The sequence below is a fragment of the Calonectris borealis genome, chromosome 21, assembly GCF_964195595.1.
Source record: "Calonectris borealis chromosome 21, bCalBor7.hap1.2, whole genome shotgun sequence".
NCBI lineage: Eukaryota > Metazoa > Chordata > Aves > Procellariiformes > Procellariidae > Calonectris > Calonectris borealis.
Genome location: NC_134332.1, coordinates 1,006,232 through 1,029,137, shown reverse-complemented (window position 1 = coordinate 1,029,137; position 22,906 = coordinate 1,006,232). Strand labels below are relative to the sequence as shown.

Genomic DNA, 22,906 nt, shown 5'->3' with positions numbered 1-22,906 from the left:
TGCAGCCCCAGCTCCGTCTCGCAGGGCTGGGGGAGCAGCATGGAGCTGATGGGAGGGCAGAGCAGAGCAGGGCAGGGAGCAGGAGCCGTGCTCGGCCGTAGGAGCGTAGGCAAAGCTGGCAGAGAGCAGCCCCGCGGCCATCCAGCGCCAGGTCCTTGTGAGCAGGGCGTGGGCTGCAGCAGCAGGCAGGGGTGCTGCCAGTTCCCCAGGGGTGCTCCCGGTGAGCTCAGCCTGGCCGGTAGCATTGCGCTGCCCTGGCTTCATCGTCCAGGGGTTTTTCTTTCAACTCTGGCTATTCCTGTTAGGCAGAGATATGGCAGGACCCCTTTGAGTCCAACTAAGGCTTTTATACCATCCGGAGCCTGCAGCATGGGGTACCAAAGTCAATCTGATATTATGGGATTTCCTTGTATTAGTTTGGAAATGCCACTCTCATTGCAGACGAGGAATGTGGTGATGGAGTAACAGGCAGCTGCGAAGCAGCAAGTGGAGGGAGGGGGACATGTGAGATTAATTTTACAGAGAGACAGGGTCAGAAGCCACCAGGGTTCTGCCCAAGATGCAGAGATGAAAGGCCTGAGAAAGAGGATGGGCAGGCTGTGGAAGACACAGGCAGGACCTGGGGTAATGTAGGGAGCCATGGGACCCCGTCTGTGGGGTGGTCTTACCAAGGGGATGGGTGGCAGCGGGACAGATGGGATTTGGAGCAACAATGTGAGAAGCCTGGAGAGGCAGCAGGAGCCCTTGGTGTCTTCCTGAGAGAGGGTGGGCTACAGGTGGCCCAGGAAGGTGCTGGGGATGTGCCAGGAACAAGAGGGAGGAAAGTGCAGGGGATCTGTGCCCACCTCCATCCCCACTAGCTGTTCAGGCAGAGACGGGCACTGCGGGGACATGGATTGTTTCCTCCCAGGCTGTGACACCAGGTTGCTGGGGAGCCCCAGCCCTCGCCGTGCACCGCTGGGAGCTGCCAGGCAGCAGTTCTTCCCCTGCCCTGCTCGAGAGGGTGCTGCTGATCACCAGACAGGATTGGGGTCCAGCATTGCCTGAGCTCCCAAGTGGCCCTGGCAGGTGGGGGGATTGCGCAGGAGGGCACCGGGGATGTGGTTCGTGTCAGCTACCTGCAGCCTCCCTCCGAGCACTCTCTCTGAGCCCTGCCTACACCCGTCAGCTCCAACCCTCCCCTTGGAACCGAGCTTACACCTGGCTCTTTGTGGCAGCAGCTGGCCAGCTTTCCGCTCTCAGACATGGGGCAGTGGCACCAGGCAGCTGTGGGTGCCTCCTCGCACCCGCTGCACCATGCACGGGGCTCATGGCAGCACAGGGCAGTATGCACACACATGCAGTACAGACAGCCACCGCAGACAGGCCACACAAACTCTCTCTATGCAAAAGCCGTACGCGCACATGCGTGTGCACACACACGCAGTCAGCCAGGCGTGCACACACAAGCGTGCACACGCACATCATCGGTCTGTGTGTTTGTAGGCTGCAGGCAAGTGCAGAGTCCTAGGACGGAGGGCACGAAGGCACAAAGAGCATGTGCCCCAGCTGCCTGCGGCTGGTCCCCAGTGACTACTCTGTCCTGTCTCCTTGTGCTTTCAGGTCCCACGAGAACGGCTTCATGGAGGATTTGGACAAGACTTGGGTGAGGTATCAGGAGTGTGATTCCCGTAGCAATGCCCCAGCAACACTCACCTTTGAAAATATGGCAGGTTTGTTCTGCAAACCTCTTTCTTCCTCTTCGCTGGGTAGCCTGCTTTCGCTCAAGACATTCTCCTCTCCGGGGCTCTCCTCTCGGGCCAAAGCTCTGCTTCTTCTGGGTTTGTGCTTTCCTAGCGCTGGGAGGCTGCTGTGTTGGGCTCCAATCCCACCTTGTCCGAAACAGCTCCACGAAGCTTTCCCCACCTTCCCTGGGGTGGCTTTCTCATCGGTGGGGCTGTCCTGCTTTGAACATTGCTCCCCTCCCTCTGCTCTGGCCAAACTGCGGCTGTCACAGTGAAATCAGAGCTGTCGCCAAGGCAGAGAGAGGGGAGCAGCACCTCGGGGGAGGCGAGAGCGGCCGCGGAGGTGAGCGTGGACCCTGCTGCAGGAGGGAGCTGGTGGCGAGGGGCAGCCCCCCAGCCCTGAGGAGCTGGCTGGCCCTGGGCAGCGGGCAGGAGGAGGATAAACGATACAGAGGGGGTTTTTCTTGGTCCTTCTTTGCAAAGACTGCGAGTTCCCCGAGACAGGCTTGCCTTTGCAGCGATGTGGAATGAGAGGTGTCTGATGGGACCCAGCCAATGTGGCGATGCGGGACGAGGGGTGTCCGATGGGACCCCATTCTCGCTGGCACCGCAGGCGAGGGCAAGAAGCACCGCAAGAGGGGGCACTTTGCTCCGTCTCTTCAAGACACCCCTCCCAAAATGTCAGCCCTGAGGGTTGCAGCCAGCTGAGGACAGCACAGAGAGCTCTGTGCCTGTCTGTCCTTCCCGATGAGCCAAACAGGAGCGCCAGAGCTGGGTTTCTGGTGCAAACGACCCCACAGCCCCAGGGGACGGGGTCTGCCCCGGTGCTCGGTGCAGCACCCAGCGTGCCGTCCCTGCCCCCAGCATCGCTGCAGCACAGCCCGACTGACAGGAGCTTGCACGGACATCCAGCACCCCATCACCTTTCTGCCCATCACTGCGGGTGCCCAACCTGCAGCGCCTGCCCTGCTCTGCTGGGTTCCCCTCCCCGGCCCCTCCAGGACTGCGGGGGGATGGCGGGGGGCCGGGAGGGCCCTGGGTTGGCAGATGCTCCTGTTGCTGAGCGTGATTCAGAGGAAATGAAGTGTCGTGGTGCAATTTCCATTGCCCCCTGTAACTTTCCTGCTTATTTCAGGTGTGTTTATGCTGGTGGCTGGAGGTATTGTTGCCGGGATATTTTTAATATTCATAGAAATAGCTTACAAAAGGCATAAGGACGCGCGGAGGAAGCAGATGCAGCTGGCGTTTGCGGCCGTTAATGTGTGGAGGAAAAACCTGCAGGTAGGACAAACCGTTTTTAGAGCAAATCTCCAACAGGTGCGTTTTCCATTCCTTCACCAAATCAGTGAATGCAGAGCTGTGGATTAGCATGGGGCCCTCTGTCTCCCACCCCGCACCCCAGTAACTCCAGCCGGGCATTACTGGGTGCCTAGCAAGCTGTAGGGCCCCTGCCTTGTCCCCGGGAGCTGCCCTTGGCCGATGCCGTCTCTCCCGGGAGGTGTCGTGCACAGCTCCAGCCGGGACAGAGACCTGGCCCAAATGCCCCCAGCGGTGCTCGGGACGGGGACTTTGCTCTGCTGGGGACCACGTGCCGGAGCCACGCCTGGCCCTGGCCGAGAAGCGGTGCCGGCGGCTCCCTTTGCAGGCGCTCCGCCCCGCTGCCCAGCTCCGGCCGCGCTCACCAGCAGACAGGAGGGTTAATCCGCTGCCACTGGGCATCCCTGCCCGGTGCTCAGGTGGAGAAATGCTCCAGGGATGGTTTCCATCGCCTTCCCCTCCCTGCCCACTCCCTGGGGGTGTGGTAGCCCTTGTCACACCTGGGACCGACTCCAAAAAGAGGTGGTGCGTGCTCTTGTCATTTGGAGACAAGGACATCTCCCCACTCGGGAGCCAGCAATGCCGGTGCCTGTCAGCGCCAAGGCTCCCCCGGGCCCCTTCCGTGGGGCCATTGCTCTCCCCGGCTTCTCCCATCCCTGAAACACCTCTGTGCCGCTCAGGCAGGGGAGCCCGGGAGGGTCCGTGGTGCCTGGCAGTGACACTGAGCCTGTCCATGGGCCACCAGCCTCACACTTCCCTTACCCGGTTGCTTTTGGGACTGAGCCCCACGGTGCCCCCAAACCCCAGTTTAGGGCAGCTGGAGGCTCTCTCTGAATTGCCCGGGCTGCTTTTCTTCCGTGGGGAAGCAAACCGGAGTTCAAAGAGCAAGAGATCCTTTAGGCGACTAAAGGAGACTGCCGTTCGCAGCAGAGCCAGTGAATGAAAGAGAGAGAATGAGGCTCGGGGACCCCAAAAGAAGCCCGGAGCGGTGGCCCTGCGGGAGCAGCGCTGGCTGGGGCGTGCGGGTGGGCTGCCCGGGTGGAGGCGACCTGCCCAAGAGCAGCGAGGGAAGCACGAGGCCGGGCTGCTGTATCCTGAGAGCTCGCTGGGTTCAGTTCACTGATAAGAGTCGCGGAAAAGCCATTTCTCTATTTTTTTTTTCTTTTTTTCTTTTTTTTCCCCTTTGCTTCCAAAAAGCAGCAGCACCGAGGGGGTTAAGGCTGCTGGGACAGAGCACACTAGTCGCACTGCCATTTTTCACTTGCCAACCTTCTAGAAAATACTGCACTGGGTCCTTGGGCAGAGTCTGTGGGACTGTGAGCAAAGCATGCTGCCCTGTGGGGGTAAACAGCCTCATGGTAAAGAGCCGTTTGACATTGTAAGACTTTTCCACAGGAGGAAACGTCAGAGCACTAGTATCTGGTACATTGCTAGAAGGTAGGCAAGTGGAAAGATTTATTTGTTAAAACAAACAAACAAAAATAATGGTTTTTGGGATCACAGTTTTGCCATGGCTATTTCCTAAGATGCCATGGAAGAAAAAGACATTTCATTCCATTCATCTTGCTTTCCTTTCCGTTTGTGCATGTCCGCAAAAGAGAGAACTGAGAAGGAGGAGCAAATGTATCCCCGAGCATGCTCTACGCACCAGCGGGATACATTTTGGTTACCCCCGTGCGGTAGCAGAGCCAGACCTGGTCACTCCGTCCCCCGTCGGAAAGGTCACACTCATTGGCACGAAAGCAATTGGGGAGGAATCGTTCTCAGCGCCCGCCGCAGAGCGCGGCCGGTCCCCACGGCTCGCTGCCCCCGCACCATGGCGGCTGGTGCTCCCAGCCTGCGCTAACCAGGTCCGACTCGCTAACACCAATGGCTACATTTTTCAGTTCTGTTTCTCTTTGAGTTCATCCCGACCCCGATGACATCATAGCGCTAACGCTTTGCTTCCTCCCTTTCTTTTCCTTTTTTTTTTTTTTTTGCCTTTTCTTTTTCTTCCAGTTTCCTTGGTTTTTTTCAACCCGTTTTACTTTGGGAAAAAAAAAACCCACCACCAACAACCACGTTCGGCTTTGCACAACTGCGTCATTTAAATTTTTGAATACATTTTTTTACAGAATATTCATACAATGACTTCTCTTTCAATGCAGTCCTCTCTCTCTCTTGTGGCACTAGGATTCAGCCTCAGAAAAGGCCCTGAGCAATTTTTTTTTAGTGGTAGGTGCAGCATCTCACCTCTCGGTCTAGCCAGGCTAGCGGTGGAAGCGAGGGGCAGGGCGCCAGGCAGAGCATCCCCAGAAGCGAGGTCAGCTGTGCCGGCCTGGACGCAGACACCAGGAGAGCAGGGATACTCCCCAGAGGGGTTTCCAGCGTTCCAGACGCGAGGCCGGCCCCGTAGCTGTAGCAGTGTGGCGGCCGTGCTGTAGCCGTGGGTCACGGAGGCCCTTGGAGGACTGGGAGTGACAGGACACCTCCAGTAGCTTTCTCACCTGAATGAAGGACATGACACGGGGCAGTATTCAAATAGATTTAGCGTTTCCAACAACACACTAGAGATCTAATCACTTATACATATTCATTTTAGGATAGAAAAAGTGGTAGAGCAGAACCTGACCCTAAAAAGAAAGCCACTTTTAGGTCCATCACCTCCACCCTGGCCTCCAGCTTCAAGAGACGTAGGTCCTCCAAGGATACGGTAAGAGGAAGAAGAACAATTCTGCCCTCTCTCTTTCTCTCTCTTTCTCTCTTCTGCCATCCCATCGACTGCCACACACCCATCCCGAAGCTGCCAGTGTACATGCATAGCTCATGTTCGTCACCAGTCAGTCAGTGAGTCAGTGAGTCAGTCATCCCGTGTACCTGAAAGGATGCTGGGATCCTGGAGGGCAGGCAGGAGGTGGCTTGGAGTCCTGTGATGAGTTGGGAGATGCAACCAAGTTTTTGTTTTGTTTTTTGTTTTCTTTTTGCCTGGATGATTTCTGATGTTCCTCTCTGTGCTTCGCTCACCTTACCGGTGCTGACCTCTTGAAACCGATGACATTTTTTTTTTTTTTTTCCGTTCCTGAGTGTTCCTGTACCTGTTTGTCATTGTATGCCTAAAAACAATCACCCCGATTTAATTTGGGCACCGTGTCACCTCACCGAGAGCCATGCGTGTCGCATTCTCTACATGTGATTTTTGTTTGTGACGATTAGCATTCGGGACGTAGTCCTCGGCACAGGAGTGACAGCTGTCTCTGGTTATCGTCAGCAGTAACGCAGCTCTAGAAAAGAGACGCAAAGGCTTGAAAGAGGAGGTTGTTAAAGACCCAACCTTGGTTCAAACTTGTGCTTTCCGCCTCGGAGTAAAACTGCTCTCACGTAACCAGAGAAAATTTCCAAATTGCTGCCTCTAAAGCCAGCTGTTTCCAAATGTGCAAACGTGTCTGCTCGTGCTGGAGCTTCAGACACTCTTCAGCGTCAGGTTGGGCTGTTGGTCTGTTGGACTGAGCCGGTGTCCCTCTGCATGTTGCCGTCTGTTGTATGACACTCTGCACTGTGGCTACTCTGTTGTCTCGTGTGGCAGCGGCCGCTGCATTTTGCTGCCCGACCTGCCGGCGCGACGGGCATGCTGAAATCGCCTCCCCGGGGCAACCGGTGGGTTTCTGCCCAGGGTTGCTCAGAGCAGGCTCCCCGCCAGGCTGCCTGAGGCGCGAGGCACGGCGGGAACGGGGGGACGGCAGCAGCGCGGGGAGATGTGGCCCCCCGCGGCGGGGTGGCCCGTCCCCGGCCGCAGGCTCGGGGCGCCTCGGGGAGCAGCATGCGATACCGCAGGGGGTCTCGGGGCCACGGCTCTGTGTGCGAAATGGAGGCAGCTGCCTTTGACACCAATGCAGGGTCCATCCCCAGAAGCTCCTGGAGCACCCCTGGGACACGGCCCCGGGGACAGCTGAGCCCTCGGCCGGGCTTGGCTGCCACCGTCTCGCACAAAGTGCTCCTCTCACTGTCACCTCGAAGCCTGGCAGGCGTAGGGGGGGACCCACGCTCTCCGCACTCATCCCCTGTACCCTACAGGGAAGACGGGCATCCCTGTCATCTCCTGCACACTGCCTCCATGCCCCCTGGGTGGCACCTTGTCCCAGTGATGCCGCCACATCTGGGGTCCCCCCTCCCCATTGCTGCACCCCCCAAGCAGCTCTGCAGGAAGGTTGCAGGTTGTGTCTTGGTGGCCTGAGCCCTGACCGGGGGAGAGGAGACAGAGATGGGGTGGATGGTGCAGGGGGGAGAAGGTGGGAAGAGTGAGGAGGAGGAGGGACAGGTTGGATGCACAGAAAAACAGAGAGAAAAAACTGCAGAAAAATCTGCTGGGGGGACCCTCAGCATGTCCTGAGTAGACCCCCAGGTTTTGTTGTGTTTGAACCACTCCATGATTAGGAAACCAAGGGGTCCTGTCCTAGAAGACCAGGAGCATCATGGTGCAGTGGGCACCTGGGGGGACCGGTGCCCATGGTGGGCACAGGGGAGGGGGAAAACCCAGGAACAATGGGGCAGCTGGCATGTGGCACCCCGGTACCTCCCGCATCGCTCCCTCTTCGGGGAAGCATCCTGGGCCTGATCCTGCTCCGTGATGTGGCATCCACCCTATGCCACACCACTCCACAGTGCTCTCTGACCCCAGGTAGGAGCACCCCAATGCCCTGAGCTGACCACGTCCAGGGGCCACCTGCACCAGAGGTCCCATGGGCGAGCAGTGGAGCCATGCTCTCCCCTTCCCTCACCCGGTGGGGACCAGTGCAGCACGGGGCTCCCTGTGCCTTGGGTCCTGGCCATGATCTTCTTGGCAAGTTGCTCGCAGGCAAGTTGTGGAGGGACATGGCCCCACTCATCCCAGAAGATGGCCCCCGCTCTGGGGGCAGTTGCATCTGCGAGGCAGCTATGGGCAACAATGCCCTGCTGCCCAGGAGCCTGTTGCAGTCTTCTGCCTGCCATGGGGTGACGTGGCTGGGGTCTCAGGACACGTTCCCCGGGAAACCAGGCTAGTTGGGTCAAGAACAGGCTAGCGGGGCCAACATCCAAGCCAACGCAGCCAAGATGGAGGCTAACAGGTCCAAGGTCCAGCTATTGCAGGAGGCCTGTGGTGGAGCGAGCTTTGTCGTGATGTTGGGCGGACCTGCTGGTTGCTCTGCAGGGTGAGCGGCCAGCGGGAGGGTGCTGCCACCAGCTCATGTCACAACCTGCCATTTGGTGTCCTCCGCTTCCACGCAGCAGCCCTGGCTCAGAGACCCCAATGCCCTCCTGCTGTGGAAGGCCCCACGAGTACATAGCATGCTGGGACACGTTGCCTGGGGTCCTTGTAAAGATGAGAAAGCAGCGAGGCGCTCTGTTTCGTGATGCTCGGCAGAGCCACGGGCCCACACCAGGTCTCAGATGGGCAAGGCTTGAGAGCCCATGGGGCTGGAAGGCCAGGCTGACCCCAGCCTCATGGGCTCTCCTGGCTAGCGAGCGAAAGACGCAAACCTGGTGGCCTTGCTTCTTTCCTTTTCGTTGTCGGGAGTTTTAAAAATGGATTCTGCTCTGCAGCCCTGCAGAATGGTCCCTCAGGAGTGCCAGAGAGACAGGCTGGCACCATGGAGCCAAGACAGCCCTGGGAAGCTACCACCCCACTCTGAACGTCCTAGCGCCCACCATCACCCGAGCTGCACAGCCTCTCCGCGGCACATCATCCCCACCGCCCCAGGAGGAGATGCATGTGTTCCCCATAGGCAGCTCCTGCAACTCGAATAGCACTCGCAGAGCTGACGTACTGCCATCCATCGCAGCCACCCACGATACTGCAACCCCACAGAAGCCATGTGAGACGCATAAACCACACAGACACCTTCCGAGCCGGCACATTTCGTACAGACACGTAACGAGGTGCACAGGTCCCTTAGCCCCCCCACCGCAGCCGTCATCAGCGCCCGCAGAGTCACACTGCCAGCCCGCGGGCGTCCCCCCCAGACACAGCATGACACACGTCCCACGTCACCGCCAAGCAAGGGCCCGGTGCTGCGAGGCGATGCTCGCCCTGCAGCCATGGGGATGGTGCCAGAGCTGGTCGAGAACCGAGGGGGTTCATGGAAAAGGTCACCTTTTCAGTGAAGGATCAGCCGTCCCAAAGCCAAATGCTTCTTGGCTGAAAAAGAGCGTAATTTTTGGCCCAAAAGAACTAAAAGTAGGTCAAAGACAACTAATTTTTTTTTTTAAAAGGAAAGTTGACGTTTTCTACAGCAAGATTGCATTTAGCTGGAATCCTAATTTTTAATTGAGAAAAAAAAAACCAAACCCAAATCCCAAAGTTCTTCCAGAAAATCTTCCACCAGCCAGGGACTACCATATGAGCCCAGATTAGGTTGAAGTCATTTTTAAAGACATATTAAGTTCTTGTCTATATTTTCTTCCTGGTTGTCATTTAAAGTTTTTGGTGCCTTCACTTCACTTCCATACCTTAACATGTTTGAGTCTCTTCTACGGTTAATATTGATTAATTTCTTGGCTTTATAATGTTTGGTTTGGGGATATTTGCACCATCCCTGTAACATAATTTACCCTAAATTACTGATATGTGCTTCTAGCATTAGTTCTACTTTAACATAGTTTTGATATGACAGTTTTCTTGCTTTTTTTTCTTTTCTTTTTTTTTTTAATTTTTATTATTAAAAATCGCATGCATGAACTCTACACAAAAAAAAGTAAATGAGAATGTTACCCTGTGATAACTCTGTGATTGGAGGAGATATGCTTTCAAATCAAAAGCCATGCTCTTGTATTTTAATTTTTCTGGCCAGATTCCCCACTTCGCTTGGTTATTTTAGCGTTTCCCATCCCCGGAGCTGTGCAGAGAGGCCAGAACGCCCCAGCCTGCCCTGCTAGACCTCCAGATTTCCTCCGCAGCAGCCACACGTACACGTGCACCGAGGCACACGCACACACACGTGCACACACCGTTTTTCCCCCGCTTGCGTCAGGCAGGATATTTAACAAAGGACCTTTCTTCTGCCCATTCCTTTTTGTATCTCAAGTTCCTCTTTCTTCTCCACCAGTGAGTCACCCAGCCTCTCCCCTTTCCCAGTCGCCTCTCCTCCCCGCGGGAATCAAGCCCTGTCCCACGAGCGCACGTCTCCCGGCCATTTTTGCTGTGGAAAGGAAACATTGCATTTAGCTGGAATCCTAATTTTTCGCAAGGAGGGGGCAGCTGCACCCATTTTTGGGAGAGAGGGGCGTTTTTTGGTGGACTGATGAACAGCCACTAAAAGCTCCCCCCCGGGCGGCAGAGCGACTTCAGGATCGCCTCGGCCGTTCTCTGTGCAAACAGGCGACGGCCGAGGTGTTGCCACTTAGCAAAGCAAGGCCACAGCAAGGAATTTCTCAGAGGCTCCATTTTAATATTAGCTAGTCCCCTAAATGAAAGAATGATCCCGCGAGATGCTCCCTGGGTGTCAGCACGTCCCCAGCACGTGTACCGGAGAGACAGGAGCATGCTGGCTCCCGCCCCTGCCCCAGCAGCTCCCCACCGAGGGGTCCTGGTGAAGCACAAAACTGGGCAGAGCAGGGCAGCCCCGAGGACCCCACGCAATGCTCAGGGGGACCCCAGACCTCCCCGTGGCAGGAGGCAGGGTGTAGAGCCACGCAGGGTAGCCACAGTGCCAGAGCCGCCAGCAGCACCGCGGGGGGCACAGTCACCACTGACCAACGCAGGACGGGTAAAATCCCATCACCGAGGAGCCCCCCGGGAGCCCAGCAAAATGACGGCCCTCCTGGGTAGTGTGGTGCAAGGGCCGGGCAAAGGCCACTGGAGAGGGTCCGCGCTGCAGCACACGAGACCCACTGAGACCCACTCCTGCCCCGGCAGCGATTTAGGTCCCCAGACACCAGCACAAGATGCTCTGTACCACCCGCTCTCACAGCAGGGCTGGTCGGGGCTTCCAGTTCAGGGTTTGGAGTTAGGAGAGTGGAACTGGGAGAGGAAGGGAGTGTGGAAGGAGGAAGGGAGAAAATAACTGCCCAGTTGTAGATCCCTGCCTGGGGAGAAAGGACCTTTTTTTCCTTGCCCGTTGAAGGTTGTTTCTGCTCTCCCCGTTTGCTTGCTGGTGGCTGGGGAGGTCTCTCCCAGGGAGCGTTTGCCAAACCCCCCATCCGCAAGGAGCGCAGAACCCCAAACCCACGCCACATCCCCAACACAGGCTGTATTTTCACATTAGCAATTGACGCTACATTTTATCGCAAATCAACCACACCGCACATCTCCTCACCTGCATGAAAGGATAGTCAAAGCAGAGTCGTTCAAGCAAGGAGGTGAAACGCCCTGGCCTCAAAGCACAGCTTGATCTGGCAACAGAGAGATGCCGAAACCCGCCAGACCCTCCAAACACAGGTTCAGCCGTGGGCTGGCTGATGAGTCACAGGCTTTGTCTTGTAGCTCTCCCAGAGCAGAGAGGGGCTCGCTCAGCAGGTGACGCGGCTGCCACGCTCTGCAGAAGCTGCGCCGCGCTCCTGGGCGTCCTCCCTGCCCAGCTGTAGGGTGCTTGGAGAGTGTCTGCAACGACCTCTGCACAAGCTTGGATTGCATTGGGAAGGGGACTTCAGCCAGCAGCAGGTTTTGGGCCGTTGCATCACCCCCAAGGGATATCCTGTAGGGACACATGAGATGTAGGTAGAGGCAGGGACAAGTGCCAGGACTGCCTAACACTTCTTTCTCCTTGTCTGTGTATTTGTGTGTTGCAGCAATATCATCCCACCGACATCACCGGCCAGCTCAACCTCTCCGACCCCTCAGTCAGCACTGTGGTGTGACCTTCTCCCCGAGGGCCATCAGTCCTTGCCCAACGCAGTAGGAAGGCACAGCCAGGACTGCCTTTCAAGGGACACTGATGGGTTCTTCTGGGTGAGATGGGAGGAAAGCATCCTTCATCCATACACGGTGACTTCATTGTATATCTCCCTCCCTTCCTAGGCCTGCTGCCATGCTCATGCCCCAGAATGCACAGCAGAACCAGGACATGGTTTGGACTTCATTGTACAGAGATAATTGCTTCCAACCAGTACTGTTGATAATCAGTATTGCCACTGACTGGCTACGTGCAAGGGGAAAGGACTTTGAAAGGCACATGCTGCCTGCTCTCCCACGATAGCGGGGAAGAGCTGGTGCCAGACTACAAACATGTGCTTCACTTTGCAGGCTTCAGGTTTCTCAGCACACGCACGGCCCCTCAGACGTGTGCTCCATGTCTCCCACCACCCCGGAGGGCTCCAGTGCGACGTTCTCATGGCCCCGAGTGGCTGGAGCAGCCGGCATGGTTTGGCAAGTTGGGCACGTGTTCCTGCTGTGCCGAGTGACCCCCGCCTCCGCAGCAGGGGCTGGAAGATGTGTGCTCTTCTCCTCGCAGAGGATGAACCCCCTGTTCCTCCCTCCCATCAGCCCGTGGCTATGACTTGGCTCCTGTACGTGGTTGTTTGCAGCAGGAGTGCTCCCAGCCCTGCAGCCCACGCTCCTGTGCTAAACGTGGTACTCTGGAGCTCATAACATGCTGTAAGCCAAGATCCTGGCTCCCCACCTCTCCTGCACAGAAGACATCCCCAGGACCTGGCCATGGCCAGCATGTAGCTCTCACACCGTGGCTTTCCTGGCCAGGAACATCTCCATGGGAATGGCTCTGGATGGTTGCATTGACCTTTAGCCAAGCTCCACACTGCCTCAGCACCAGCAATGCAAGAAGAGATGCTGCTGGCTGGTCGTGGCTTGCTGTGTGCTGCAGTGTCTGCAGCGGCCACCCAGCCTGCCTGCAGTGTCGGGGCACCACAGCAGGCACTGGCAGCTTCCCTGCCACACTCACCTGCAGGTCAAGCTTGCCAGCAGCTCCCGCGGCAGCCTGAAGCCCCAGCTCACGTGGCTGCATCTGCCTGAACCTGGAGATGTGGAAACCGGATCCCAGTTGAGGAGAAGGGAACCAAACGAGACAGGCTGACGCCGCTCCTCCCCACACCTTCCTCCCCTCAAGCATACGTGCCTATGTGCCAGCATCCCTGAGCACCCTCCCCGTGGGCGCTGTGAGTGGGTGCGGAGACACCAGCATCGGGGAAGCATCTGGCACCAGCCAGGCTGGTGATGAGCAGCTACAGCACGCGCATGGGCAACATCGCATCCCGCCTCCTGCGAAGGCAGAAAACCCACCTGCAACGTGGTACCCAGCGGCATGAACTGCCTTCTCCTTGCCCCAGCCGAGCAGATGGGGCTTCCCCCTGAGGGTCGGCAGCCTTTGCAGGCAGGATTTTCAGACGGCAGCTGAGGTCTTGTGAGCATCGTCCCACTGACTGCAGTGGCTCCATCAAGTTCATCTCGCTCCAGCTGAGAAATTGGACCCATTCTACTTTGTACGTCAATGTAACATTAATACCAAGTTTTTGCAAGAGCTCAGTAAAGTCTAGACTGGATCATGAAGTGGTTTATTCCAGTGCCGTGTGCCTCTTTCCGTCTCTGCCTTCGGCAAAGCTGGCAGAGAGCCCCGTGCTGAATCAGAGCCTCACCCAGCACTGCTGCAGGGTTTGCAAAGAGTAAAAGGTTGGGGGACGGGGAGGGACGGAGGAGCCAGCAGGGAGAAAGGCCAGGAGCTGCAGGGAAGACCGGGAGGGAAGGGACATCACCATTTCGGGATGCCAGGCTGATGGACAGCCTGAACAGCCTGAACAGCCAGTGTGGCAGCAGGGGGCCGGGGACAGTCTGAAACTGTCCAGATGCCAACACCACGCCAGCTGGCTCTCACCCACCTCCATCCAGGGGAGAACAGTCCCCTGCCACTGCTGGGCTCCCCAGCTCCTGGGAGCCAGCGTGGGGCACCGCCAGTGGGGCTGGCCTGTGGGAAGAGAGGACCAACCGCAGGGATGAAGGCATCTGGGGAAGACCCCGCACATCAGCCCATCCGTAGGGAGGTGCCCCGAGGGATTTGCAAAACAGAGAGGCAGCTCCCCTGGGCTGAACTGAAGCAACATCACGCATTCATAGCATGCTTCCCATGTGCTGAGACCACCAGCCCAACCTCCATGGGGGTCTCAGCCTCAGGATGATCCGGGTGGAGGAGCGGGGCCGTGCAGGATGACAAGCGAGGTCCTAGCTCCAAATGGACCTAGGGAAGGACTGAGTGCTGTCAATAGAGAGGGTCTGGGAGAGCTGGGATTGCTCCTGGGAAAGGCGCCGTGCAAAGAGGCTGATCCTGGCAGAGGTTCTGCAGCCGTCCCGGGTGCAGGGCTGGTACCACTGGAGGAGCTGCTGCTTTCACCAGCTCCCCACAGCCCTTCCCCCCTTCCCTGGGGAGACGCACCGCAGGAAGAGCCGAGTGGGAATCAAGCAGTGTGGCAGCACACTGGGTTGGTTTCTCTCTTGAAAACAAAAATGGCAGCAAGTCACAACGGAGATGACATTTGGTTTATTCTTTGCCTGATTTATTTAACCCTTTCCAAGAGCTTGCCAAAGGATGCATTGACCCCTGCCACATCCCTGGCTTGTCCCTCAGCTCTCGCATGGGCAAGAGATTGAGTGATCAGGGGCAGGCTGGTGGCCACAGTCATCTCATTGTGGCTCTTATCGCCTTGCAATGGGTAAGAACTCATGCCAGAAAAGTCTGTGCTCCTCCTTGAGAGATGCTTTTGTCCCACCAGCTTGTGCTTTCCATTGGAGCACAGCTCCAGCTCCTTCCAGGCCATCCCCCAGTACACTCACTAAGCATTTCCATGCAAAGCTTAGGAGAAGGAGAGAAGTGTTTCCGCAGGGAAGGGCAGGAGACGGCAGGGCAGGGGGATGCAGGGACAGCCCCAGCCCCTTTTTGGGGGTGATGGGAGGTGAGGCAGCAGCAAGGACTGCAGGCTCTGTGCTGTAACCCACATGGGCTTTTTTGTCCCCACTCCCACCACTGAGCTAACCCTAGACCTTGGCCTTGGATGAGCTTTAGCCAGGGGAAAAGCTATTGGGGGAGGAGCCAGTGTGCAGCCTCACCCACCCTTTGGCAGCCCCTTTGCCAAACCACATCAATGGGAGCTCGAGGCTTCGCCTCTTTCCAGCCCTCACCCTAAACCTCAGCCTCACCCTAGATCTTGGTTGTTGGCTGAGCCTTCTCAGCACCAGCAGCCCTGTCTCAAGGAAAAAAAAACTATCAAAAGAAACATTTTGCAACCTCCCCTCCTTAGGCAGCACACGGAGGGGTCTGGGGCTTTCTGAAAGTCCCGTGGAGGCTCTGGAGTGCCCCAAAAGCACGCAGAGATCTTCAGGTATACCAAAAGGCACACAGAGAGCTTTGGGGCAGCCAAAAGGCAAACCACTGCCTGTCAGGCCATAGAAAGCCAAACAGATGGCATGTGGATGCACAAAAAGGCAAGCCAAGGGGTCCTGAGGGCACGGAAAGGCACGCTGCGGGTCACTGAATGGCAGATGGGGAGCGCTGGGGGCACCAAAAGGCCCAGGGAGGGCTTTGGGGCAAAGTGGAAGGCACGCAGAGGCTCCTGGGCTGCACCGAAAGGCGCACAGAGGAATATGGTGTGTCCTGAGATGCACGCAGGGGCTCGTGCCGAAAGGCACATGGAGGCATACGGTGCACCCTGAAATGCACACTGAGGCCCCTGGGCAGCAGAAGGGACAGGACAGGGTAAGCTGGAGGAGAAGGATCACCTGGCCCCCCTGGGAAGGGGATGTGCAGGTCTGAGGGTGGCCTGGGGAGCCTCCCGAAACACCGAGAGCAGCTGCGGTCAGACCGTGCCCTGCAGGGGGGCTGAGCTGGAGGCTGCTCCCCCGGCAGCGGGGCAGAGGGAGCTTGGCATCATCTCGGGGGACTCTGGGAGAAAGAAGAAAAGTGATTTCCAGGAACAGAGCATCCTCTTACTGGTCCACAGATAAATTTTTGCACTCTCGCAGGGTGCAGAGACCTGGAGAAGGGCATGGACCACAGCCTGCCTGGGGACAAAGCCTGGTCGCCCTGCCTCAGCAGCCCCTGCAGATGCGGGGTCTCCTCCAGAAGTGGGATTCCCTGCGCAGGTTGTGGTAAACGACTATGATGGAGCCCATGAAGGTGCAGAAGACGATGCTGGCCATGAAGGAGAACGGTCCAATGACCAAAAAGGCGATGTAGTGCTGCGCAGACAGTGAGGTCTCCTGGCATTGCCTGAAGGACTCATTCCTGAAGGACATGATCGGATACTTGTTCAGCTGCTCCGGGACTCTGCACAGGAGCAAACTCTCCTCTGGAAGAGAAAAGCAGTGCTGATGGGCACACTGGGCAGCTGGGACAAGGCAGGTGTCAAGGACAGAGGGGCTGGCAGGTCTGTATGTGACAGATGCAGGGCAGGAGGACAGGGGCCAGGTTGACCAAGATAGCCCAGGGCAGGGGACAAACAAGGGGAGCAGTGAGGGTTCAGGCCCCATCTACGTCCTGCACCCTGGGGAGTGGGACAGGTTGGGGAGGTGGGTGCAGTGCTGGAGAGGGTACTGGAAAATGGGTTTGGGGCAGGACGGTAGATGGGGCAGGCAAAGTGGTGGGCCTGGTTCCCAGGGGACAGACGTGGGGAGCAGTGAGAAGCCAGCCTGGAGATGCCACAGAAGGTCCCAGCCAGCACGAGTGACAGGCGCGAACCCAAGCTGGAAGCAAGCAGGAGTGGGTGGCAGCAGAGGGAGAGACTTCGCTGACAGAGCTGTCTCTCACCGAGGTTCACGGGGGAAGAAATGCAGGATCAGACCCATGTTCATGAAGTCTCTGGGGAAGAGGCTGAAGGCCTCGAGTCCTGGCTGAGTCAGCAGTGATGTCCACCCTGACACACAGGCTCATCTTGCCCCCTCAGGTGCCCATTGCCCAGCTCGCCTTGCCCTCACCGTGGCAGGACTGGTGCCGCTGCTGGGGACAGCGCTGGGTGCCCGTCGCTGGGCCATTGCCCAGCCCTCCTCTCCAGGCAATCCCTGCTGGTGACCAAGGGTGGGCACCAGGGACCAGACCCAGGGATGCATCCACCCAAGCAAACACAGGAGCCGCCCTGGCCTGGGGACGCAAGCCCATGGCCAGCTGGCAGCCAGGGTGCTGGGTCCTGCCTCAGTCCCGACGGGGTGACCAGCCAGCGTGGAGCGGGTGGGGGGCTTGGGGACACGGTCCTCCGGGCACTCACCTCGCACTTTTTCCCTGTTGTGGCTGAGCCAGCGCCAGAGGGGCAGGATGTCGCAGCTGCACACCCAGGGGTTGTCCTGCAGGAGGAGGGCTTGGAGCTGGGGCAGGGCGTGCAGCACCCCGGGCTCCAGCTCCCCCAGCCTGTTGCTGCCCAGGTTGAGCGTGGCCAGGCTGGTGAGGGGCAGGAAGGTTTCGGGGGTCAGCACGGTTAGGTAGTTGTTGCTGAGGTCCAGCTCCTGCAGCGCCCCGAGCCCCACCAGCGCCTGGCTGTGGATCAGCTCCAGGCGGTTGTGGGGCAGGCTGAGCCGCAGCAGCCGCGGCAGGGGAGGGAAGGAGCGCGGCCCCAAGTCGGTGATGAAGTTGTAGCCAAGCCACAGGGTGCTGGTGTTGGCCGACAGGCTCTGCGGCACCTTGCGGAGGGCATGCCCGCTGCAGTCCACCTCCCCAGAGGAGCAGCGGCAGGCGGCGGGGCAGGCTGGCGAGGGCAGCGGGCGCAGGAGAAGCAGGCAGGCCAGCACGGTGCTGGGGGCCCTCCAGCAGCCCATGGCTGCCCACCGAGGCGGCGAGGGCTCCTCGACCTCCCGTGCCAGGATGTCCCCACGGACAGGATCCCTAGTGTCTGTCACCTTGCCCAGCCACCCGTCCCTGCCTGGCACCCTTGGGTGAGCCCAGCGGTGCCGAGCGGAGGTGTCAGGCGGTGCCTGGCTGCAAGGGGAGCGGGTGGACGTGCTCGCCTCCCTGCAGCCGTACGCATTCCCCCGCTCGCCACTCACTGCCACCCACAGTCTGCAAACCCGGAGTGGGTTGTGCTCCCGGCCCCAGTTTTCCTTGGGGTGGAGCTGCACTTTTTTCAGCAAATATTTTTACAGTGATGCCTGCCCTGGCAAGGTGCGGAGCCGTGCCCTCGTCCCTCCCTCTGCCAGGCACTGCTCCAGCCAGGTAAGCAGCCAGCTCTGTGCAGCCTAAGATTAACTGCTTGTGTGCGCTGCAGGCTGGAGAGCTGGAAAAAAGCAAAACCAGACCCATCTCTTGGCCTCCATCCTCCCCACGGGGCATCCCCATGGGTGTGCTGCCTCACCAGCCATGTACAGGGGGGTGGATGGACCCAGGACCCCCGTGGCTGTCTGCGGCAAGACAAAGCTTAAATCATATCATCAGCAGGTCTAACCCCATCTTCTGTGCTGGCCCACCATGCCCAGAGGTCCTCAGTGGGGAGCTCTGCTGGGAGTCATGGGCCATCCCGCTGAGCCCAGCCCTTGGCCAGGCTCTGTTTGCCCCTGGCAGGAGACCACAAGCCATGCCAAAATGAGGAGGGTTGGGATGTGAGTCCCATGGGCCACCCTCCTCCTGCCCAGCAGGAGCACAGATCTGCGTGCACACTGGGGGACACCCAGGAGCCCCCACGTGAGAAGGTGTGGGCAAGATGAGCTCTCCAGGCTGCAGCCACCCAAAACTTGTTTACCCTCGCCCCAGCACGGCAACACCGCTTCGAGAGGGCTCAAAGTCTGCCTCCACCCTATTTACACCTGCTCCGGTTTCAAAGCTGCCCGAAGCCCCGCAGCAGAAGGCTGGAGAGCAGAGGTGTCACCTCCCACAGCCCACCGTCCCTGGCAGAGCTCAGCGGGGACCAGGGGACACGGCCGGTAGCACCTCATCCCACCGCAGCCTGGAGCAGAGCCGCTGTGCTCCGCTCACACCCTTGCAGCTCCTGTCCCGTTTGGGACCCCAGTGGTCACGGTCCTGGAGGAATCCCTGGCACCTCTGCCCCGCGGCCAAAGGGCTGGAAGGGCAGCAAGGCAGCGCGTGCCTGCGCCTCAGGCCAGGACCAGGATGTTCCCAAATCTGGGGCAGAAGCAGCAGGCAGGCGGTTTATTAATAGCATCCAGAGGAGCTTTGGTTTGTTTATCTATCCTGCAGCAAACTCGGTTTGCTGCATTAATCCCCATCTGGAAATAATTCAGAGGAATCCTCCAGCCCAGCCCAGCCCTGAAGCCGCGCACAAACCCGCAGCCACGTGGAGCTGCGGCACCAGCTCATCCTCCCAGCAGTTGCGGGCTATATGAGAACCCAAATTTTTAGGGACCCCTGTCCCAAAATGCTCTTCCTTCCCAGGGGTTGCATTGCCCACCGTCTGCAGCCACCTGGGATCAGGTGAGAAGTGCAAAATTCATTGAAAAAAAAAAAAACCCAACTATTAAAAGCAAGGCCATTTCCAGCTTTTGTGCTCAGGGAGCCCAGGAGGCTGTTGAACCCATCTCAGCTCCTCTGCCAGCCCCTCGCTTCCAGCCTGCTGCACACTCCCATGGCACGTGGCAAGAGAGATGTCCCCAGTGTCCTGCCTGCTGGGGACACTGGCCAAGCACAGGGATGGTGCTGGTTGTGCCTGGCCCCACTCCTATTTTGCATGCATTGGCTGCACCCCACGGCAACTGCAGGCTGGTGACCCTTTGGGGTCCTGTGCTCCAGCAGAGCCACCACTGTCCCTTCACACACGCTGCCAGTGCTTGGCAGAGCGTGGGTCCCTGTCACTGCCCCCTTCTCTGGAAGGGGGGACACAGCACCCTGCAGAAAGAGCCCAGGACCCCAGCCAGGGCTGCACCCACCGGTGCCCCGCTCCCCTGCTGTGATGCCTCCTCCTGTGGTTTTGGGCTCCATGTGAACGGTGCAGCCTGGCCCCAGGGCCAGCGCCAGGAGAGGCTGCTCCGAGCACCCACTGTGCAAGGACAGCTTGGGGGGCCCATGCTGACCAACGGAGGAGTCCCCCAAGGCATGGGGCTCCACACCAGCCCTGCTCTGGCCAAGGGGAGTAAATCAGGGTGCCCGGCCAGCACGCCAAGACCGTTCCCACAATGAAGTGATGGAGGGGCAGATGAACTCCTTCAGAGACCAGCCACTGGCTGGGAGCAGCAGAGACACGAGCAGAGGCACACAGCAAGGGCCAAGCTTCACAGCTTGGTTCTGGTGCTGGGGGGATGCGGTGGAGCAGGGGTGGGAGCATGGAGGCAGGGATCTGGGCATAGGGACAGGGAGCTGTGGGTCTTTGTCACCCGCCACCATTGGAAAGCTGGGACCCAAAGTGCTGGGCTGAGCACAGAGTCCTGCTGGCACCTTTGGACCTGTGCCCAGGGTAGGGATGGGCCCTTGCCAAGCTCTTCCCACCACCCACCGTGGATAATTGGGGGCCAGATGAAGATAGAGGGGAAGGTACTTTAAGTCTCCATGTTAGCTTTTATCCTATCCTTGAAGGCTTTAATTTATTGCATGTTTCCATATAATTAAAGATCCAAGGCAGGCAGATGTCCACCCCATGGAGTCCCTGAACCACACCACGCTTCTGCTGTCCCCCCTGGGCACCATCCCTGGTGCCCTGCTCCCATGGCTGGAAGGTCCCCAGGTTGGGCTCTGCTGGGCACATCTCAGCTCTGACTTTTTTATGGCAGGTGACACCAAGTGGCAGAATTGTGCATGGGCGCTGTGCATGGTGTGAGTGCTGTGAATGGGGTGGTGGGTGCACAGTGTGGGTGCTGTGCATGGACTCCTTCAGCTGCATCCCTGGCACCCGGTGCAGGGAACAGCCAAGCACCAGGACTGCCCCGGGTGCACGAGGTCACTGCTGGCCCCAGGGAGGCGCAGGCTGGGGTCCCTGCTGAGCCCCCAGGTGCAGCCAGTGGTGCCTGATGCTGCGATATTGCAAGAACTCATAAACCACATGGAAAATGGATACAGAAAATGGGCTCTGAGGAAGGACCACAAGAGCTGCCCAGGCAATGCCAAGCCCTGCCCAAGAACTGTATTAATATCACCCTGGTGCACCCCAGTCCTCCCCATTTGGCCTCTGTTAAACCCACACCCGGCTGTTTGGGCTCTCATCCTTGCACCCCCTGTTTGGAGTCAGGCAGGGAAAGCCATGCAAAGACCTGACCTGGAAAAACAGTGGAGGGGCTTCTGTGTGGGCTGCATGCAGGTGTGCAGGCAGGGAGGTGGGGAGGGGTCAGGCAGGAAAACCAAACCTGGCCTGAGCCGTGGAGCACAAGGTCAAGCAGGAGCTCCCATGGGCTCTGTCATCCTCGTTTTCAACTGTCCAGCTACCCCCGACACCTAAATATCTCATGCAAAGGGCCAACAGAAGAAACACTTAAAGGAAAGCAACCCGGCAGGGCAGGTCACTTCTCCCGTCCCGCCCCCGCTGCAGGCAGGGCTTCCCCCAGGCTAGCCCAAGGCTTACCGACGAATATGACCAAGACATGTGGCCCAGCAGGGCCAGCGGAGAGTTGTTTAATAGATGCGAAGCTTTCGGAGTGCCAGACATGCTCCCCAGAGCATCGCTGTGTTGCTGTGCTGTGCCAGGCTCCTGCGTGCCCTGCCTGGGGGATGCTCGGCGGGGGTGTCCCTGCTGCAGAGCCATGTGCACGGAGAAGCTGGGCGTGAGCGAGCCCTGGGCCAGGGACCAGGGGACATCCGTGATGGCTGGACCAGGTTTCTGAGTTGTCAGGGGCTGCGTGGGCAGGATGAGGGAGTGGGAGAATCCTCAGCCCCCCTGTTTCACCCCAAATGCCAGCAGAATGAACAGCAAGCCCTGAGCAAGCTGAAGCCCCTCCCAGACTGCCAGCACACCCCCACCACTACTGTCCTCATGCGGGTCTGGTGCACGGTTTGGGGTCCCCAAAAACGGTCCCAGGCTGCACCCCAGGAGCCCAGCTGCCCGCACACCACTGGCAGCCCCCTGCTCCCGCTCAGCTCTCAAAGGCCACCATCACCCCACAGCACAGGCATGGCTGGCAGCAGCCACGTCGGGGGAACGGTGCCGCAGGCACCGCGTCTTGGCACAGCCCCGCCGGCTGCTGGGTGACCACCTTCCCTTTGCATGAGCCCTTGGTGGCCGAGTCGGGCTGGGACCTGCTGGCCACCCGGGGATGCTCCTTGTCAGCCTTGACGGCGAGGAAGGTGGCCAGGTCGAGGTCGAGCATGGCGACACCGCCGCGCGGCGTGGGCGTATTTTGGCGGCACTGCGGGCAGGGGATCCAGCGCTGCTCATTGGCGACAGCGTCGAGGCGTTTCAGGCAGGCTTGGCAGAAGGTATGGCCGCAGTAGAGCCGGCGCGGCAGCCGGCCACACAGGTCGTAGGAGGAATAGCAGATGATGCACTCAACCCGCTGGCTGCCCCGGCTCGGGGTGCGCGAATGCGCCCCAATATACGGCCCTGTGTCCTCTGCCCGGGGACTGCCACTGGCCTGGGACATGCTGGGGAGGGCAAAAGGAGATGTTAGCCCTACAGCCAGGGTTTGGGATGCCACCTCTGAGTGCATCTGATGCGTGGGAGATATGGGGACCCGCCCCACATGGTGGGTTCCCAGGGGCATCAGGCTCCCTGTCCAGCACCCCTGCCTGCTGCCTGCCTGCCCCATGGACAGCCCTGCCTGGAAAAGCAGGACCCTGCCCCCTTGGATGGCTCTGCCTGCATCCAAGGGGGATGCGTTTTCCCTGGTGCCACCCCTGCATCTCTGCCAGGAGCTTTGCCAAATGTCCCGTGGGGGAACGGGGCCGGTTGGACCTCAGCAGCCTGCCCGGACTCTGGGTCGGTGGGGAACACAGTGTGGGCAGCAGTGGGTTGGCTGGGTGGGCAGGGGAGCAGTGCCCAGGGGACCAGGCAGTGCCACAGCCCTGCTCCTCGCCAGCCCCGCGCTGTGCCAAGCTGCCGTGGCACGGCTGTCAGCA

At 59.0% G+C, this 22,906-nt stretch overlaps 3 protein-coding genes across 11 annotated transcripts in view; 1 reads left to right on the top strand and 2 right to left on the bottom strand.

The window, feature by feature from the left end:
• Window positions 1–13,492, top strand: part of GRIN1 (glutamate ionotropic receptor NMDA type subunit 1) — a 39,809-nt gene extending 26,317 nt beyond the window's left edge. For 2 of the 9 annotated variants that reach the window (XM_075170223.1, XM_075170222.1), the window contains 4 exons: window positions 1,603–1,712; window positions 2,860–3,005; window positions 5,623–5,733; window positions 11,781–13,492. In XM_075170223.1, the coding sequence (XP_075026324.1) occupies window positions 1,603–1,712; window positions 2,860–3,005; window positions 5,623–5,733; window positions 11,781–11,849 (436 nt within the window). In that variant the 3' untranslated portion in view covers window positions 11,850–13,492. Of the gene's footprint in view, window positions 1–1,602; window positions 1,713–2,859; window positions 3,006–4,436; window positions 4,529–4,639; window positions 5,153–5,622; window positions 5,734–8,597; window positions 9,808–11,780 lie in introns of those variants that run through there. The other 7 variants (XM_075170221.1, XM_075170220.1, XM_075170216.1 and 4 more) reach the window with 6 other exon arrangements.
• Window positions 13,493–16,020: 2,528 nt separating this feature from the next.
• LRRC26 (leucine rich repeat containing 26) lies at window positions 16,021–17,736 on the bottom strand. Its single transcript, XM_075170144.1, has 2 exons — window positions 17,193–17,736; window positions 16,021–16,280 (listed from the first exon to the last, which is right to left on the bottom strand). Exons 1-2 carry the CDS (start codon window positions 17,734–17,736, stop codon window positions 16,021–16,023), a joined length of 804 nt encoding a protein of 267 aa, XP_075026245.1.
• Window positions 17,737–21,924: 4,188 nt separating this feature from the next.
• RNF224 (ring finger protein 224) lies at window positions 21,925–22,431 on the bottom strand. The gene has a single exon (XM_075170145.1). It carries the CDS (start codon window positions 22,429–22,431, stop codon window positions 21,925–21,927), a length of 507 nt encoding a protein of 168 aa, XP_075026246.1.
• Window positions 22,432–22,906: the final 475 nt, after the last annotated feature.

Bases quoted from the DNA above. Each gene is read 5' to 3' on its own strand.
- RNF224 (XM_075170145.1), bottom strand. From the start codon at position 22,431: ATGTCCCAGGCCAGTGGCAGTCCCCGGGCAGAGGACACAGGGCCGTAT.
- LRRC26 (XM_075170144.1), bottom strand. From the start codon at position 17,736: ATGGGCTGCTGGAGGGCCCCCAGCACCGTGCTGGCCTGCCTGCTTCTC. The intron at 16,281-17,192 runs GTGAGTGCCCGG...TTTCTCTTCCAG, and splicing joins CAACAGGGAAAAAGTGCGAG to AGGAGAGTTTGCTCCTGTGC.